The 17,629-nt window shown below is 41.1% G+C and overlaps 1 protein-coding gene across 5 annotated transcripts in view; it reads right to left on the reverse strand.

The window, feature by feature from the left end:
* Positions 1-8,151: 8,151 nt before the first annotated feature.
* Positions 8,152-17,629, reverse strand: part of Slc24a2 (solute carrier family 24 member 2) — a 266,732-nt gene continuing 257,254 nt past the window's right edge. For 2 of the 5 annotated variants that reach the window (XM_045161591.1, XM_045161606.1), the window contains exons 9-10: positions 11,835-12,001; positions 8,158-8,929 (exon numbers count right to left, since the gene is read on the reverse strand). In XM_045161591.1, coding sequence (XP_045017526.1) covers positions 8,680-8,929; positions 11,835-12,001 — 417 coding nt within the window. In that variant the 3' untranslated portion in view covers positions 8,158-8,679. Of the gene's footprint in view, positions 8,930-11,834; positions 12,002-17,629 lie in introns of all 5 variants that reach the window. The other 3 variants (XM_045161586.1, XM_004658419.2, XM_004658417.3) reach the window with 3 other exon arrangements.

Raw genomic sequence — 17,629 nt, forward strand, 5'->3', positions numbered from 1 at the left:
CAAACAACACACAAAATGACAGATGATTTAGAAGTGCGTCCACTGGATCAGTGCAGGTGTGAAGATAGGGGTTAAAATGCAGATCAAGAAGGGAGGCACGAGACCATGGGTGGTCCCTAGAAAGATCCTTTAGAAAAATGGCATTCTTGTATGTGTTTGCATTTTCCCCAAATATATTCATTATTAAAAATCCTTTTATCCTTTGATGTACATAATAATTTTATATATTTCTGGGGTACAGTATGATGTTTGTGTTCATGTGATGATCAAATATTGGTAATGATTTCTGGCATTCTGTTGCCCAGAAGGGAAAATATAGTTAATAATTCATTGTATATCTCAAAATAGCTAGAAGAGAGGATTTTGAATGCATTTTTATTAGAGTCAATATTGATGATATCTTATGTTCCAAAAATATGCAAATAACAAAAACACAACATCTTTTTCATAGTGCTAACCACAGTTTCATTAAACTGGCAAGGAACTTTTCTTATTTCTCCCTCTGTGTTTTTGAGCCAGGATTTCATGTAACAGAAGCTGGCCTTGAACTCTTGATTCTCCTGTCTCCACTTCTCAAATGCTGGGGTTACAAGAGCACAGACCCATGCCTGCCTTGCTTCTCTGATCTGTGATGTTCCTCTCTTGCACCTGCCGTTTGACGATGGAAACGGTTGCTGTGGAGATTTTCCCGCCTTGATCATAAGAAACATGGAGGCCAGGTGCAAGGCGCCGAACTGGGCTCTGTGCACAGATGGCAGGAGAGGCTTTGTTCTCCACGTGGACAGCCTCTGCCTTTCCAAAACAGCCTCCAGCAGAAGAATGTCACTGGCTGTGCATGCAACTCTTCTTCCTTAGGGAACGTTGCCTGTCTAAGCATAAAACTGATGGAGTCGTTCAATTTCCTACTCAGGTTTATGTGGTTAATTCAGGTACCCTGTTGTGGTGGATATTTCAGTCTCTAGTGATTATATTATTATCATCACTCAAATTATATAATGGCATGAAACATTAAAGATTTTAGTTGTGGGACATCTGTGTGTGCAAACAGGCTTCTATACTCGGTCACAAATCATGTATTATAGTAGAAAGGGGAAACCAGTTGTGAAGTCTGCTGTTTTATGTGTCTTCCCAAAGAAGCATACTGATTCTGGCATAAGAAATTATTGACAAGTTGTAAATTTGCCATTTTTATAAGGGAACTTCTTAGATCTGTGCTATATTTATATAAAATCACAAACATATTTTCCAGGTGTGTTTCCTAATTATCCATTTCACTTTCCATTTGGGTAAACATTGCTTTACAAAGCAAATGTATTTCTGAAAAATAATCCATAATTTCTTAAAAGGAAATATTTTCAATGTGGCATCTATCACAATTTGCTACTTAAGCTCTTGAAAATGAACGTTTTGTGAAATGAATAATTTCCTTAATTTTCAAATAGCTTGATTAAAGTACACATTTAAAATTTGTCAGTAGATCAGGATTTTCTAGAACAATACTTGTAAGTAATAAGAAAATAGAACAGATAAACTTCAGTTTACAACAAACAATACAAAACAGGATGACTCATGGACAGCTTATTGATTGACTATATTCAGAAGCCCTGAATATATGTATTATTGGTATTTTATGGCTTTAATCAAGACAATTGTCTCTTATGAAGTACTATAGAGTGCAATATTAAAAAATTAAAAAACCCAAAAGGCATCCATTGTCCTTCGGTGTTATTCTGATAAGAATTGAAAATTTATTTAATTAAGTGGCAAGAAATTATCTACTCTTAATTCATGCATACAATTTCATCCTTGATATGATGCTATTCAGGGATTCAGACTTAGTTCACTTCTGTTTTTTTTTTTTTGTGTGTGTGTAACACAATTTTAAAAAAATAGTACTCTTTTGGTTAGCTGAGTGTTTAGAGAACTGTTAGTCTCCAAGGCCTTTATTACATATCAGTTATGAAGAAATTGCAACCCAAGAGAAAATTCCCATCCTTCTGATGATCCATTGGCCCCTTTACTAGGTCAGGAAATGATCTTGTGGTTCCTTTACAGCATACCACATGAAGAAATAAACATTCTGTAGTTCTGGTGGACAAGAGATCCAACTATTTCTCTGACTTTCTAAAAAGCTACATTGTTAATTCCTCTTGGTCAATTAATGTAGGTAGTCATAAACCCAGAGTTTTAGAATGATCTAAACTGGTGTCTCTCCCATTTTGAGCTCTTTGTGAGTATGTGATAATGATGTTGAGAACAGAGCTTATGACCTTGCCTCTACCACCCTTGACAATGCTGTGCCCAGTGTTCACGTTGACATTGGAGAGCCAATTCCTGTTGGTGCTTGTAGTCAGGCCTACCGGTACTCAGAAGATATCTCTACCACCATGTTCTCCTATAGTTATGGACTCTGTCTATAGTCTTGTAACAATGAGAAGGGACATTCTCCAAGGTGCATTTAGTCACACAAAAGCGTTGTTGGGAGCAGAGGACGTTTAGCAGTTTCTGAATTTTCACATTGAGGAGGAGGAGATGCTCATTAAACACATCAATTTCAAGTCAAAAGGGGATGTTGATGGTCAGAACTTTGCAGAGGTGTCATCACTGGGCCCAGGCAAAATCAGAGGTGGGTTAGAAATGAGCAAACTGAGACTCAGCAAGGTCAGGTGCAGGGCAGCTGATGCTATGTGGACACCTGCAGACCTGCATGTGCAAGCTGAAAAATACACTGGAGGCACCTGCATGTTTAGAAGACAGTTACAGTGGCCACAGGGAGCAAAAGATAAATGTGAATTAGCAGCAAAGTGTGACTTCTTAAAAGGCATAAGCCACAGAGGGGCGCACAGCAAGGGAACAAGGCCCTAAGGCCTGGGCTATGACTCAGCACTGTTCAGTTCTTACACTTGTGTCATAATTTGTCATAAGGTGCTATAATAGAACAGCAGTAGAAAGAACTTAAAAAGCTCAGTAAAGAAGAACTGTAACAAGGATTAAGAAGATTTAAAAAGAGGGCTGTAATAAAAAAAAAATTGAAGGATGCTTTTGATGAGGGTTGTAGAGGGTTACATAGTGGTGACTTGCAACTATGCTAGGGATAAAGATCAAAAAGTGCAGTTATTGGGCTGAAGAGATGGCTTAGTGGTTAAGGTGCATGCCTGGGAATGCTAAGGACCCTGGTTGGATTCTCCAGGTATGACATTAGCCAGATGCACAAGGGGGCACATGCGTCTGGAGTTCGTTTGCAGTGGCTAGAGGCCCTGGCGTGCCCATTCTCCCTCTCTCTGTCTCAAATAAATAAATAAAAATAAAATCTTTAAAAAAAGTGCAGTTGTTTGCTGCCAAAACAAACAAAAAATGGGCAAAATCATGTATGGGAGGGAGTTAGGGATGTTTCTTACATCACTGACCTTGGTCACACCAAGAACATCTCTCTGAGATCTCTTTCCTGTAGGAAGGCCACTCTTTGGACTAGAGTAGCTCTTTCAGACTTAAGTATTTATCCATTTTCAAAAATTTATTTTAGGTTTTACAGTCTATCAGTCTTTAGAAGAAGTGCTTTGGTTTAGATAATATGGTGATTCATGTAGTCTCACTGTACCCTAATTTGAACTTAGTTTCCTAAACTTCCAGGGCCATTTTGGTATCAAGAACTGGCCAGTTCGTGCATTTATTCATCCTCTCTGTGGCTCTCTCACTTGTTCTTAAGAAAACTCGTTAGCTCATTAGCAAGTTTAAAGGCCTTGGTGCAGTTTGGGTGCTCAGCGGTGAGGCCTGGTGTGAGGAGGCTTGTAAATGATAACGTACACATTGTCTGGGAGGTCTACATGGAAAGCACTGTTTCTGCCTTTAGCAAACATCAGCACATCTCTGATTTCCAGATTTCCTCATCCTCCTTTGGTGAGGTGCTGTAACTAACTTATGCATTTATGCAGCGCTCCCAGTGACAGGGAAAGAAATATTGCAATGGTGTGGTAATATGTATGGGAGCTGGCTGGCTATGGTTCCTTTATTGCTTGTCCTGTTTGCTATATAGTTCAAAGAATACAAAGCTGTAAGAATAAAAATGTATCACAAAGATCCAGCCATGGAGCTAGCTCAGACAGGGAGCAGGGAGCAGGGAGCTCCCAGGCACCTTTCCATCTTGAGGCCTCTTGATAAAAGCAATTTTTTTTTTTTTTTAGAAAAATCTAGGACATAAATAGACTCTGGTATTTGTTTTAAAAAGTCTGATATTTAGAATTATTTTTAAATGCCATAGATATACTTCAATGTGACACCTGCTTTTTTAAAAAATAATTTTAGTAAAAGAGAATTATTTTCTTTTTTCCCTTGTTCTTATTTTTATATATTTCTGCCTACTCTCTTAACACAAAAGCCTTACTGTTGACTGAAGACAACAATGTTGAGGGAGGCATAGGGATGGAGGCGATAGCTTTAAAAAATAATAGACAAGCTAGTGGAGTAGGTATTAGCTTCTCTAGCATACTTTCTCAGAAATCCCCCCTGACAACAGCTTCCCTTCACTTCTGGAACAGAGCCACCATCTGTGACATGGCCACTTATGTATTGGAGCCAACAATCTCTAAGTGCAAGGAAGTGTGTGTGCATGTGTGCATTGAAATGCTTGCATTCAGATGGGCTGCTAGTTCTACGTCAGATACTTCAGTGCAATGATCTTAACAGAGCACTCCACCCAGCTCATCCTCTTCAACTCTATCTGGCCAGCAGCTCTTTGATGATAACTTTCTGTTATGGTGGTTTAGGCGTAGGGGACTTCCTTTTATAGCTCCTGTCCTACCTCACCGCAAGGTCACAGAGGCATTTAAATGACGCCAGCAATGGTGGGGGAGCCTGCCAACTTTCTACCCAGGAACGGATGCACACCAACATTATCAAACATCTAATCAGCGAGGCAGCTGTGTTTTGCTGAAAGGGCTCCAAACCACCTGATTCATGTCTTCTCTATAAAATAAATTCTAATGGCCTCTGTCAGGTGACACCTGTTAGAAGTCTTACAAAGCATTTTCTCTGAATATGAAGCAGCCCTTGCCTCTTTTTATAACGTTTTAAGTAAGGCTCCAAGACATTCTACAGAGTCTGCTGAGCTGATAAACAACCCTATCCCTTAGTCCCTGCACATGCACTCTGCTCCCAATATGGCATTGACCGATTTGGTTTGGGTTGTGAGAAGCTGAGTAACACCATCTAATGTCACACTTCAGCTCATGAGGGACTGGCCAGGTTAAAGAGCAGCTGGACCTTGTCATAGGTATTCTCAGATACCATCTAGGAGATTTCGGTTTCCATTGCAATTCTCAGTCTGAGTCATGACCCTCTCCTGTCCCAGGGCTGCCTAGGGCTATAGGAGAAGTGATAGAATGCATGATTGGCTTGGTTTTCTGTGAATAGATGGGTCTATTTGGCTGCAACTCCTTTGCTTTTGCTTGAGTGGTAAAATGTTGGCTCACATTTTTGATATTATTTTATACTCTGCTCCAGGGAAGCAAAGAGAGGATCTGGAGTGTGGATTTTCCCCCTGTGCTTCCTGTTGCACATCCCTGGCCACACAATAACCATTAGGTTACAGAGGCCATTTCCTTAAGGCTGTAAAGCGACATTTTAGGTGTTGGACTACATGTGTACTTATGTGTATGTTTATGTGCATAGAAGAACACAGCCTTTTGTCCCCAGGTAGAGAAGTTCCCTTTGGTTAGTGCAGGACTTTCCTTTCATTTGACAAAGTCAAACATGATGCATTTTGCCTTGAAATTCTGAATGTAATTGGGTGACAGGGTGATAGTGTAAGTCCACACACCCACATATACTCACAGACATGCAGGACAGGGGTTAGAGATAACCTATTCTGGATTCAGAGTCCACAATCCTCACCATTTCTCCCCAGAACCTGGGAGATGACCTATTGTGAAACTAAGATGTGGAGAGCATTTTTATAGTTATGTGAATGATCCTAGGTCAGCACACAGCCACATATTTGCAGACATATCAGCAAAGGCAGCAAGAGCAAGCAGTGCAAGGAGCCTGAGCAGCCTTCTGGGAGGGCATGTCATGGAGGAAGAAACTGGGCTTAGAAATGACTTCTACACAGTCTTTCACTAAATGCCATGGCACTCCTTATGAAGCTGAGCTCCAGCTCTTAGGCAAGCCAAGGGCTTCCTGGCTGTTTGGGTCCGTCTTCACTGCCCACTGGAAATGCAGGGGTGAAGGGGGAAGACAGCTGGGATCATAACAGGGTGGCACCAACATTCTAAAACCTTTCTTAAAATAAGACTATAAAATATAGTTGGTTAGCAGTTGATCCAAAAGCCCATCTGTTTTAAACCTTTCAAACAACAAATACAACAACAAATGCAACAATCAACTGTGGTCTCCTTTAAGAAATAGACAGGAAAATCAACCAGAATTTTTAAAATAAAAAATTCATTTTTGCCTTGTCTTTTTACTTGAAGGAACCGGCACAAATGCTTGTCTCATTACGGTCCTGACCTTGATGGTTGGGATGTGGCTTTTTTGGCCACATTTGAAAACCCAGCTTTGTATTATTGGAGACTTGAAAGCTAGCCCTAGATGGTAGCCATCTTGAAAGCTAGCCCTAGGTGGTAGCCATCTTGATTTACTTGCTTCCTCAAAGGGGTCTCCACTTTGAAGTGCCTTTTGCTTGTGGGAGAGGAGCAGCGTGAGCCCTGCCTAGTGTTGCCAGGCTCTGGAAATGAGTCGAGGCTTTGTGGAGGGAAGTGTGAGCTCGATTTGGGACTGTCAAGCTACCTGACCTTTTTATTGAGTTGAGAATTCAGCATCCTGCTTCCCTATGCTAAGAAGCACACTTTCACAACATTGTCATAGTAGGCAACGGTGACAGAACAGAGTTAGGTCATGGACACACATGGTGAAGTTCTCCACACATGATATGTGACAACTTACATGCATGATGAGCTCACAAAAATAGGTCACCCTATCTCTATTCACTTTTCAATAGATTTTTAAAAGAGAAAACATGACTTGGAAAATAAAAAGTTCTATATATTTTTTGTCCAATTTGGTTTGTCCTGCCATTATCAAGTTCCATTTTCTACTTAAATAGACACACAATGTGTCAAATAGGATATGGGAGCACTCAATGTTTGAAATGAGAATGTCCCATGGAAAGCTGAGCAAAATCAGTGAATCAAAATACTGGAGTGACTGGCTTGAAACCAGCTAAAGAAGCTGTGAAATATAGTCTTTACTGTATGCTGAAAATAGAGACCCCAGTGGGGTTGAGATGGGAGGAGAGACCCCGATGTTGCATGGGGCTTAAACCAAGTCCTTGCCATAGGACTTGAAAGCTGTTCTGGGTGCACCAAATGGGTAAATGTCTTTTGAAATCATCTCTAAGCTGCCTCGACCAACCAGAGTTAGTTTGGATCTATTAGAAATAATGATTCTTAGACACTGGAGCCCTTTGTGACCACACTGGAAATGCTCTATGGAGCTGTGCCCCACATTCCCATCAGGTGGCAAGTTCTGCTGAGCACCTCAACCTGATGGTATTTCTCCTCACACATCTAGGTTTTCCTGGTAGGCATTTTGACTGTATGTGAGCCCTTAGCATCAAAATGTGTCAAATGACCATCACAGCTCAATAAAATTGCCCTCATTCATTTGATGATAATGGGACATGTGATGGAACAAGATAGGTTGAGTTTATATAGCTTTGCTGTCCTAGAAAAACATTAATTTGGTTTGCAATCATATTTTCTACTTGCATGCTGGGGCATATAAGAAACAAAACAAAACAAAAACAACCCAACCCTTGTTAACGCCTTGCTGGTCTCTATTTGGTAGCCACCAGTCTGGGTTTTACCTCTGTCCTAAGGAACTCTGTGGGTTTCAGTGTACCTCAGTGGGGGTGGGCAGATAGTCTTCTGTTTGGCTTTTGGGAGTGTTTTGGAGAGCTCAACTTGAGGTTCCTATAGACTCTTCTCCTAAGCCATCCTCTCTGTAGAGTATTTCTCTAAACTCTGCAAGGCCAGGGTAGGCCAAAGGTTGCAGCAAAGCTACCTTTGTCTATTGATTCCATTAGTTCACCTTTTGCACTTGAGAGGTAAAGCTCAGACTGAAGGTTGAAGGGTTGTGCCCCTCTTCAAATAGGTACTATAAATATACTAGAACTATCCCTGAAAAGATGCATTTGTACTTATATATATATGTATATATATATATATATGTATTTATATATATATATAGTTTGTCTTTTTGTGTACAGTTATGTGTCGATCTATAGGTAGATGAGGATAGGTATAGTACAAGAACAGGCAGCATTTGTATGTTCATGTGTCTATATTTATAGTATGTATACTTCTATGTATATATGTAGCTTCTGTCCGTGTTTGCATCATTACAGTGAATGTACCTCCGACCAGCGAGGAGTACCTGTCAGTGGTGAATGGAGAGACGGTTCTCTTTGTCTCTTACATGGAGTCATTTCAGCAGGCAAGGGTGAGTGAGGTGCCTGTCAAGTAAATGGCTCCATGTGAATCCACCCTCCTCCAACCCCCTAGGGAGGGACACTTGTCTTATAGGGCCCTGGGCAAACTGCCTCTTCTCCAGATGGCAAGGAGCCCAGAGTCCAGAGCCGGGAGGAACCATCCATGCTGTTGTTTGAAGATATGGCTTTTCCCACTAGATGGAGACAGGGCATACGAGGACCCTGTCTTCAAGGAGGACGCTGACCACCAGGAACACAAAGTAGAGACCAAACATGATGAAGCCCAGCACTTTGTTCATCCGCCATTTGCAGAGGGCAATGGAGAGGATGACGAAGAGTAGCATGATGAAGAGGAGGACAATGGCGCAGAAGAGGCCATTGCTGCTGACGGCCACCGGTTGGAATTTGTGGATGACGGTATATAGCAGCCAGGGCAAAGGGAGCCTGTAAGAGAGAAGGGCAGGTAGGGGAGGTGGACGGGGGAGAAATCAGACATGCGGAAGAAGCATATCTTGGTGATTTTCATCTGAAAGATTGAGAATGGACATGCCAAGGCAAACAAACTCCAGGTGCATATGTCACTTTGTGCTTTATATAAATACTGAAGAATTGAACCCTAGCTAACAGGCTTTAAAAGCAAGCACCTTTAATCACTGAGCAATCTCTCTAGCCCTAAGGAATTTATTCTAATGAAATAATTGGGAAGAAAATTTTCTGCACCAGGTAGTTATCAAAATATCCATAATAGCAGAAAATGTAAAGAAAACCAGATATTATTAAAAGATAAAAGCAACAATAAGCAATGGAATTTGTGAGGTCATAAAGCATTATTTATAAGAGCTATGAAGAGACTTAGAAGAACGGTTCATGTGATTTACCAATTTACCAGTAGATAGCTCCGCATGCCAGTCCCACCTGGCTTTTTTTTTTTAATATTTTTTTGTTCATTTTTTATTTATTTATTTGAGAGTGACAGACACAGGGAGAAAGACAGATAGAGGGAGAGAAAGAGAGGATGGGCACACCAGGGCTTCCAGCCACTGCAAACGAACTCCAGACGCGTGCGCCCCCTTGTACATCTGGCTAACGTGGGACCTGGGGAAACGAGCCTCGAACCGGGGTCCTTAGGCTTCATAGGCAAGCGCTTAACCGCTAAGCCATCTCTCCAGCCCCCACCTGGCTTTAATGTGGAAAAGAGTAAGAGCCCTCACCAAGAACAAAACTGAGTGCTCACTAAGAAAACTATGAAGTATTTGGAAGAAAAGATATAAAATGAAGTGCTTCTGTTAATAGGGTTAGGGATGATTTTTCTTTAAACTTTTATTTTTAAGAATGGTGAAGAGAATCTTGCAATTTGTTAGATTATTTGTTTTAGAAAACATGACAAATATGTCTATTCAAACATATAATTCTTCTTAGATTGTAGTAGGTTTTTCACTTATTTTAGAGGGAGCAAGAGAGCGAGAGAGACAGAGAGACAGAGGATTGGCAGGCCAGGGCCTCAGCCACTGTAATTGAACTCCAGATGCTTGTGCCACCTAGTGGGCATGTGTGACCTTGCACTTTCCTCACCTTTGTACATCTGGCTTATGTGGGACCTGGAGAGTTGAACATGGGTCCTTAGGTTTTTCAGGTAAGTGCCTTAACTGCTAAGTATCTCTCCTGTCTGGATTTTCTCTTTTCATACTATAGATATTCTCTATTCCTCTCTCTCCCTCTCCCTCTCGCTCTCTCTTGACCTATGCAGGTGATTCTAATTGTGTAAGTATTAACAAATATGACAACTTCCATTGTAACATACCTGTGAAGGTGTTCATCCATCCCCTCACTCTATAAGCACTTGTCAGAACCCTCCCATGTGCTGGGCTTTGGTGAGCTTATGGGGCTATGCTTGAAGGACTATAGGCTAGCAGGCAGACATAATCCTAATGAGAATAAGATGTGCAGAAAGGCTTTACGAGTCCCCAGGTCAGGCCCAAGAAAGTCAGAGAAGTTGGATTTTAATTGACACTGGAAAACAAATCGGGGTTTTCCTGCAGGGTTCTTCAGTGACAGGGGTCAGAAAAGGCAGAAGTCCCCAGGAGAGGATGCCTTCGTGATTGACAGCAGGTTCAGACAGTAGAAAGCTCAGTCAGACTTTATTTTCAGTTAATGTAGTTGACCATTCCAATCCCAGACACCTCATTTACTAGTTGTATAACCTCTGTGTTCTTTAGTTTCCATATTTAGAAATGGAAATGAGAACACATGACTGCTGTGTGGCTTAAATGGATAAAAATGTATGTATGGTGTCTTTGGTAGGTTGGGTACTGCATGACAAATGACAATATATTTGGTAATGAAAGGGTGGAGGATAGAACGCTGAAGATGTTCCATGAGGAAGTAGCTGCAGTTTATCAGGTTTCTGAATTCTAGTGTCAATAACCCTGTTCTCCTGGGGCCAGCGATCACCTCATGTGTCGCTTGCTCACAGGATGATGTCCAGGGTCATTTGTCAGCTACTTTTGCTTTTGACAAGTCAGATGAGATGGGAGAGATAACAGAGCCCTTCCCACTCTGGCTCTTTACAGAGATTATTCATGTTGAGAACTCCAGTTTACTTAACTGTGAGAAAAGATCTCATCTTCCAACATTCAAAAATACCCAGGGCATCATCAGTGGCATAGAGAAATGCATGACCACACCGTGCCAGCCATAGTTTTCAAGCAAGGAGACAGGATGTTTGTGTTGGTCCTGAGTTTGTCCTGATTTGCCTTGAAACTCAATCTTACTGGGGGCAGGTCAGGACAATAATTAGACTAAATTAGAAAAAGAAACCTATGAAACTACCAGAGCATCCTAGTCCTGCCTGGCAGTGAATATTCATCTCATGTACTGAATGGAATTATATATATGAAATCATATATATATATATATATATATATATATATATATTTTTTTTTTTTTTTTCTCAATTGAAATCTATTTCTTTTGAGGCAGGGTCTCACTCTAGCCCAGGGTGACCTGGAAATTACTCTGTAGCCCAGGTTGGCTTCAAACTCATGGCAATCCTCTTTAGCCTACAAAGTGCTGGGATTAAAGGTGTGTGCCACCATGCCTAGCACAAATCCTCTTATTTTCTCATACATCCCTTCTGTATGCAAGTACATGTTGTCTAGGGATGACCTTTTCTTTAAGTTCCCTGAAAAATGAAACACCCAGTGGGTGAAATGGAATGATGTTCCCAGTTTTAAGTTTTGGTTGGCATTGGGTTGAATTTTGGGCTCAGAGATAATGCTCATATCTTTAGTGCCTCATGGGAGACAAAGATAGAGATGGAGTGTGGCACATGCTTACAAACCCTACTTACCCTACGGTGATGTCAAAAATGTTACTTCCGACAGAGCTGGATACAGCCATGTCACCCAGCCCCTTCCGGGCCACTATGACACTGGTGATAAGATCAGGGATAGAGGTTCCAGCAGCCAAGATGGTCAGACCCATTATCTCTTCACTAATGCCGATGGTCTCTCCAACCTGAACGGTGCAACAGGAGCAAATTTGAGTGTTGGAAGTTACAGAACCACAACAGTACCATGTGCCCCCTTTTAACGAGTTCCTCCTCTGTGCTATGCTGAGCCTGAAATGATAAAGATGATCAAGCCACAGTCGCACCCACAGAATAGTTTATGTTTCTATAGCAGTTATACCCAAGAGATCAGCAAGGATTACATGAGGATTAAACAGATACCCTCAAATCATAAAGAGCTATGGAAGCCTCCAGTGCAGCGCTATACAGAGTATTTTATAATGAAGGTAAGGAACCTGCAAGTTTAGTTATAAAAGCCAGTTGACTTTTAAAAAAATTAAAAGTACTTATTTATGAGAGAGAGAGAGAGGGCGGGAGAGAGAATGGGCACGTCAAGGCCTTCAGCTGTTGTAAATGAACTCCAGATATATGCACCACCTTGTGCATCCAGCTTACATGGGTCCTGGGGACTCAAACCCGGTCCTGTGGCTTTGTAGGCAAGTGTCCTAACTGCCAGGCTATCTCTCTAGTTCCCAGTTGACTTTTCCCCCCAGTTGGCATTTGACCCAGGGACCAGCTCCTGATGGCAGTATCAAGTTCTGGGATAGATTTGTCCTTCAATTTGCCCTCCAAGGTTAAGTCTTGAAATTCAAGGTCCCCATTTTTCCTTAATAGCTCTGATTTTCTGTAACCTCTGTCATTTCCACAGGGAACTTGCTTTTGGTGTGTTCAATCTTGGAAATTAGAAATAGGGAGCTAAGTCAGCAAAGGAGCTACAGAGAAGCCACAGGCAGGAATCTGAGGACCTCGGTTCCACATGCCTCTGGTGTGGACTAAGAACTTGACCTGACGCTAAGTGTTTCCCTGCACATTGTCTCCATCCTTGCTTTCTTATTCATAAAGTGGGGATGATAATTTCTTCCTGACAAGGGATATTGGACCTAATGTTCAGAAACACCTCTTGTAAATATGTCATTGAAAAGTGAGAGGGGTACAGAATTAAATTTCTCTATGGTCTTTGTCTTTTAAATTAATTTGTGAGAGAAAGAAAAAGGAAGATAGAGAGAGAAAAGAATGGGTGCACCAGGATCTCTAGCCACTGCAAATGAACTCCAGACGTGTGTGCCACCTTGTGTATCTGGCTTTACATAGGTATTAAGGAATTGAACCTGGGTTCTTAGGCTTTGAAGGCACATGATTTAACTGCAAAGCCATCTCTCCAGCCTTGTCTTTGCCTTTTAAGACTGTTGGGTTCTGTTTGGAGGGCTAATCTAGCCCAATATGGAAGCTCTTCCAATCTCTCTTTTTCTTTTTCTCCCTCCATCACTCAGTCCTTCTCCTCTCCTCCCCCTCCCTCTCCTTTCTTATCCATGCCTCCCTTCTATCTTCTCTTCTCCCCTCTCCCTTCCCCTCTTTCTCCTTTTCCTTTTTAATTACCTCTCACTCTTTTCATTTATTTATTTTTCTCCAAGGTAAGGTGTCACTTGAACCCAGGCTGACCTGGAATTCATGATATAGTCTCAGGCTTCCCTTGAACTCTCAGCAGTCCTCCTGCCTCTGCCTCCCAAGTTCTGGTCTTTCTTTCTTTTTACATGAGGTCTGGAAGCCAGGCCTTGTACTCTGTCACTAAGCTACATGCCTAGCAACCCCCCACTTTTTTTTTTTTTTTGAGACAGTATTTCACTATGTGCCTTAGGCTGGATGTTAACTTGCAATCATCCTGTTTCTGTCTCTGGGTAATGGGAGAGTAAGCATGTGCCTCTAACTCTGGCTCCTCCATTCTCCTGAGCAACTTACTGTGATGGGGATTAAGAAAAAACATATTATCTAGAGTTGGTTTATTGTAGTTCTGAAAAATTTATGCCAGTGTTTTCCAACAGTACACTTGATGATTGGGGTGGTTTGAATGAGATGTCCCCATAAACTCATGTGTTTTGAATACGTGGTCCCCAGCTGATGGCAATTTGGGAGATAGAACCTTGCTGTACAAGGTATGTTGCTAGGGATGGACTTAGGGGTGTTACAGTCAGCTCCATTGCCAGAGCTCTGCTAGCTCTCTTGCTGCTTTTATCTACCTGCTTTGGCAGAGGTGATGTCCAGCCTCTGCTTGGGCTATCCTTTCCCTGCCCTGACAGGCTTCCTTTCCACTCTAAACCAAAATAAACCCTTCCCTCCCCCAAGCTATTTCTGGCTGGGTATTTTGTCTAAGCAATGAGGAAGTTAATTCACAGAAAATTGGTACCAGAAGAGTGTGGTCATTGCTCTACCATTTTTTTTTTTTTTTTTGCTTGCCATCATTAAGCTTCCTCTCAAGATTGTAAACTAAAATAAAACCTTTTTTTCCATCAGCTGATTTTGGCTAAGTGTTTTGTCCCAGAAATGTGAACGCAACTACTACAGCAACATTCAGTAAAAATAGCATCTAAGGATAAAGGATTTTAGGACATAGGATATGTTCATTTCTAAATATGTTTTTGATTTATTAATAAATTATATCTTGGTTCTGACTGCCTTAAAAGCATGGTAGGAAGCTGTTTTCATTATGACAGCCAAGCTGACCCCTGAGCTGAGTTAGTGTGCACTCTCCTCCAGGTACACAGATTCATGCTTGCATTAGAAAGTTATCCCCATGCATGCAGCATCCTTGCTCGGGTCATTGTGGGGACTCTCATGCATGGAGCATGGTAAAGCATAGCTTCTCAAACTGTGGCCACGACTGCATATGGGGTTGTGTAACTGAATATGACAGTCATAAAAAGTAGGCCATAGTGGGCTAGGTGGCTTAGCAGTTAAGGCACTTTCCTGTGAAGCCTGAGGACCCAGGTTCGATTCCCCAGCACCCACATAAGTCAGATGCACATGGTGGCGATTTGTTTGCAGTGGCTAGATGCCCTGATGCACCTATTATCTCACTCTCTATCTACCACTTTCTTTCTCTCTTTCAAATAAATTATATGTGTGTGTGTATATTAAAAAGTAGGCCATAGTAAAAGATTCTGATATATGCAGGTACAAAACATTAATTCAAAGTCAAACATGTAGTGAAGCTGAGGTGTTTCTGGCTGACTGAATGGCGTTGCATCATGTTTTGCCTTTGAACACTCAACATGATACTTTGCATTGCACATGATGTCACGCTGCCACACTGAACTAGGCAACAGACGCAGCCTGAGACTCTGAGGCTTGGATTTGAGATGATTGTATGCTATGCATTACAGTGTTTTATTTTAAATACAGTTTTATGCTCTTATAGAAGCAAAATGGTTTAATTTTCCAAAACAAAGAATAATATTTTTCTGCTGTTACTTTGCATCATCTAACCAACAAATTCATCTATCTTTGGATTGTATTGTCTAGAACGTTTGATTTTAATAGTTTTTATTTTATTTATTTATTTAAGGGAGAGAGAGGCAGGGGGAGGGGGGCAAACATGCCAGGGCTTCCAGCCACCACAAATGAACTCCAGGTGTGTGTGTCATCTTGTACATCTGGCTCTACATGAGTATTGGGGAATCAAACATGGGTCCTTTGGCTTTTCAGGCAAGCACCTTAACTACTAAGACATCTCTCCACTCTTAGAGTATTTGATTTTAAAAACTGCTGTTTGAGTTTCATAAAATAATTGTTAAGTATATTTGACCTTGGCATTAGGACAGAATATCCAGCAATTTCCAAAATGACACTAAGCATACTTATTCCATTTTGTACCATATATTTATAGGAAGCAACATTCTCAGCCTTAAACAAAAATCAAAATATTAGTAGCTCTGGAAAACACTGAAGATGTTGTTTGTCCTACAATATAAAATATTTGCTAAGATTTAATTCTTTAAATAAAAAATAGACAAGCACATCCATTCTCAGTAGTATGCAAATTTGTTTTTATCTTAAACTATATGCATGCTGAATTGTTTTAAAATATATTGATGATTAATTTTCAGTAAATGCTTGATTTGTATATCTAGTTTTATGTACTTATATACCTGTGGTAAAAATGTCGTGGGTGAAAAGGGTTGTGAATAGGATGAGTGTAAGAAGCCCTGGTTATGGCAGGCTCCGCATGCCTATCTGCTGAATGAACAAATCAGTCTGCATATGGACATGATTGTCCCAGGAAATAGGAGTGCCCTATTTGAACAAATATCCTTCTGGATGTCTTTTTAAAATCCTTGGAATGAATTGTTAAAGTCTGTGAAGATGCTGACAATGATTTTCATCTTCAAACAGTTCCAATTGGCTTAACACATTCTTGATAATTTAATTTCTTAGAGGGACCTCTAAAACAGCGGCTATTTAGCAAAAACACTTACATTTGGAGCTTGAATGTCAGTACAGGGAGAGGCATGCAGGAACTGAAAAGAAGTGTGGTGGCATGGTTAAGTGCACAGTAACCTGTATCCTGGGTGCATATCCTAAGCTGAGAGGCCGGTATAAGGTAGCCAGCTTTCACTGACTTTCAGTTTTTTCCCATCTGCTACATGAGGATAATAATATCCCTCAGAGTTTTGAAGGGTATGCGTGATGATGCTGTAAGTGCTGTAAAGTGACAGGCATAAAGCAAATATTACATATACTACTATAACACACATATGATTCCTTTCCCTTTCCAGATTCTCAGAGCACAGCAGCCAGGGTCCAGGGTGTAGGGACTAGAAGCTGGATTATTGAAATTCATCCACAATGTGGGAAAATATGTGGATGGAGAGTTTACATTACCCATTAAACCCAGTGAGTCTGTGTGGCTCTAGACTACCTCTGAGGGAGGAGAACTTGTCACAGGCTTGTTTGGAGCACCTGTCACTGAGGGAGTTTTGATGAATTAGAGGAAAGATGAAGGGCACAGGCATGGCACAGTACTCAGATTAAATTGGGTCATGCATATTTTTTATGCTTTCTCCTGAAAATTTGGTAGTTTCAGCTTTTATATTTAGAGCCATGTTCCACTTTGAGTCAATTTTTAGGCATCGCATAAAGTAAGGATCTAAGTTCATGCATTTTGGCATATGGAAATCTAATTATTTCAGCACCATTTGTTGAAGAGTCTAGCCACATATGTTCTTGGTGTATATTTCCTTACTTCAAACTGCTGTATTTTACGTTAACAAGTAGAGTAATTTTAGGTCTATGTTACACAAAGAATATAACTGGACAGTTGGGGATTTATGTAGTATATAGTAAAGATTAAAAATATGAATTGTGGAGTTGAAGAGACCTCAGTTCTGCTACTTACTTTGTATGTATGATTGTAGGTGACTTCCTCCCTAGGTCCCTTCTTCCCTCTCTCTTTTCCTCCTTCCCTTCCTCCCACCTTCTCTCTTTCCCTCCTTCCCTCCCTCTCTCCTTCTCTCTTTCCATCCTTTCCTTCCTTCCTATTGCTCTTCTTCCCTTCCTTCCTTCCTTCCTTCTTCTCTCCCTCCCTTCCTCCCTCCCTCCCTCTTCCTCTCTCTTCCTTCCTGCCCATGTTTCTTCTCTTGAGACAAGGTCTTCTGTAGCCCAGACTAACCTTGAGCTCCTTATTCTACTGTGTTTGCCTCTCAAGTGCTGGGATGACAGGCATGTGCCACAATGTCTGACTTCTTTCTTATCAGCTTCAAACTCAATTCCTTCATCTGAAGATCATAGATAGTGATAGTACC

The sequence above is a fragment of the Jaculus jaculus genome, chromosome 1 (assembly GCF_020740685.1).
Source record: "Jaculus jaculus isolate mJacJac1 chromosome 1, mJacJac1.mat.Y.cur, whole genome shotgun sequence".
Lineage (NCBI taxonomy): Eukaryota > Metazoa > Chordata > Mammalia > Rodentia > Dipodidae > Jaculus > Jaculus jaculus.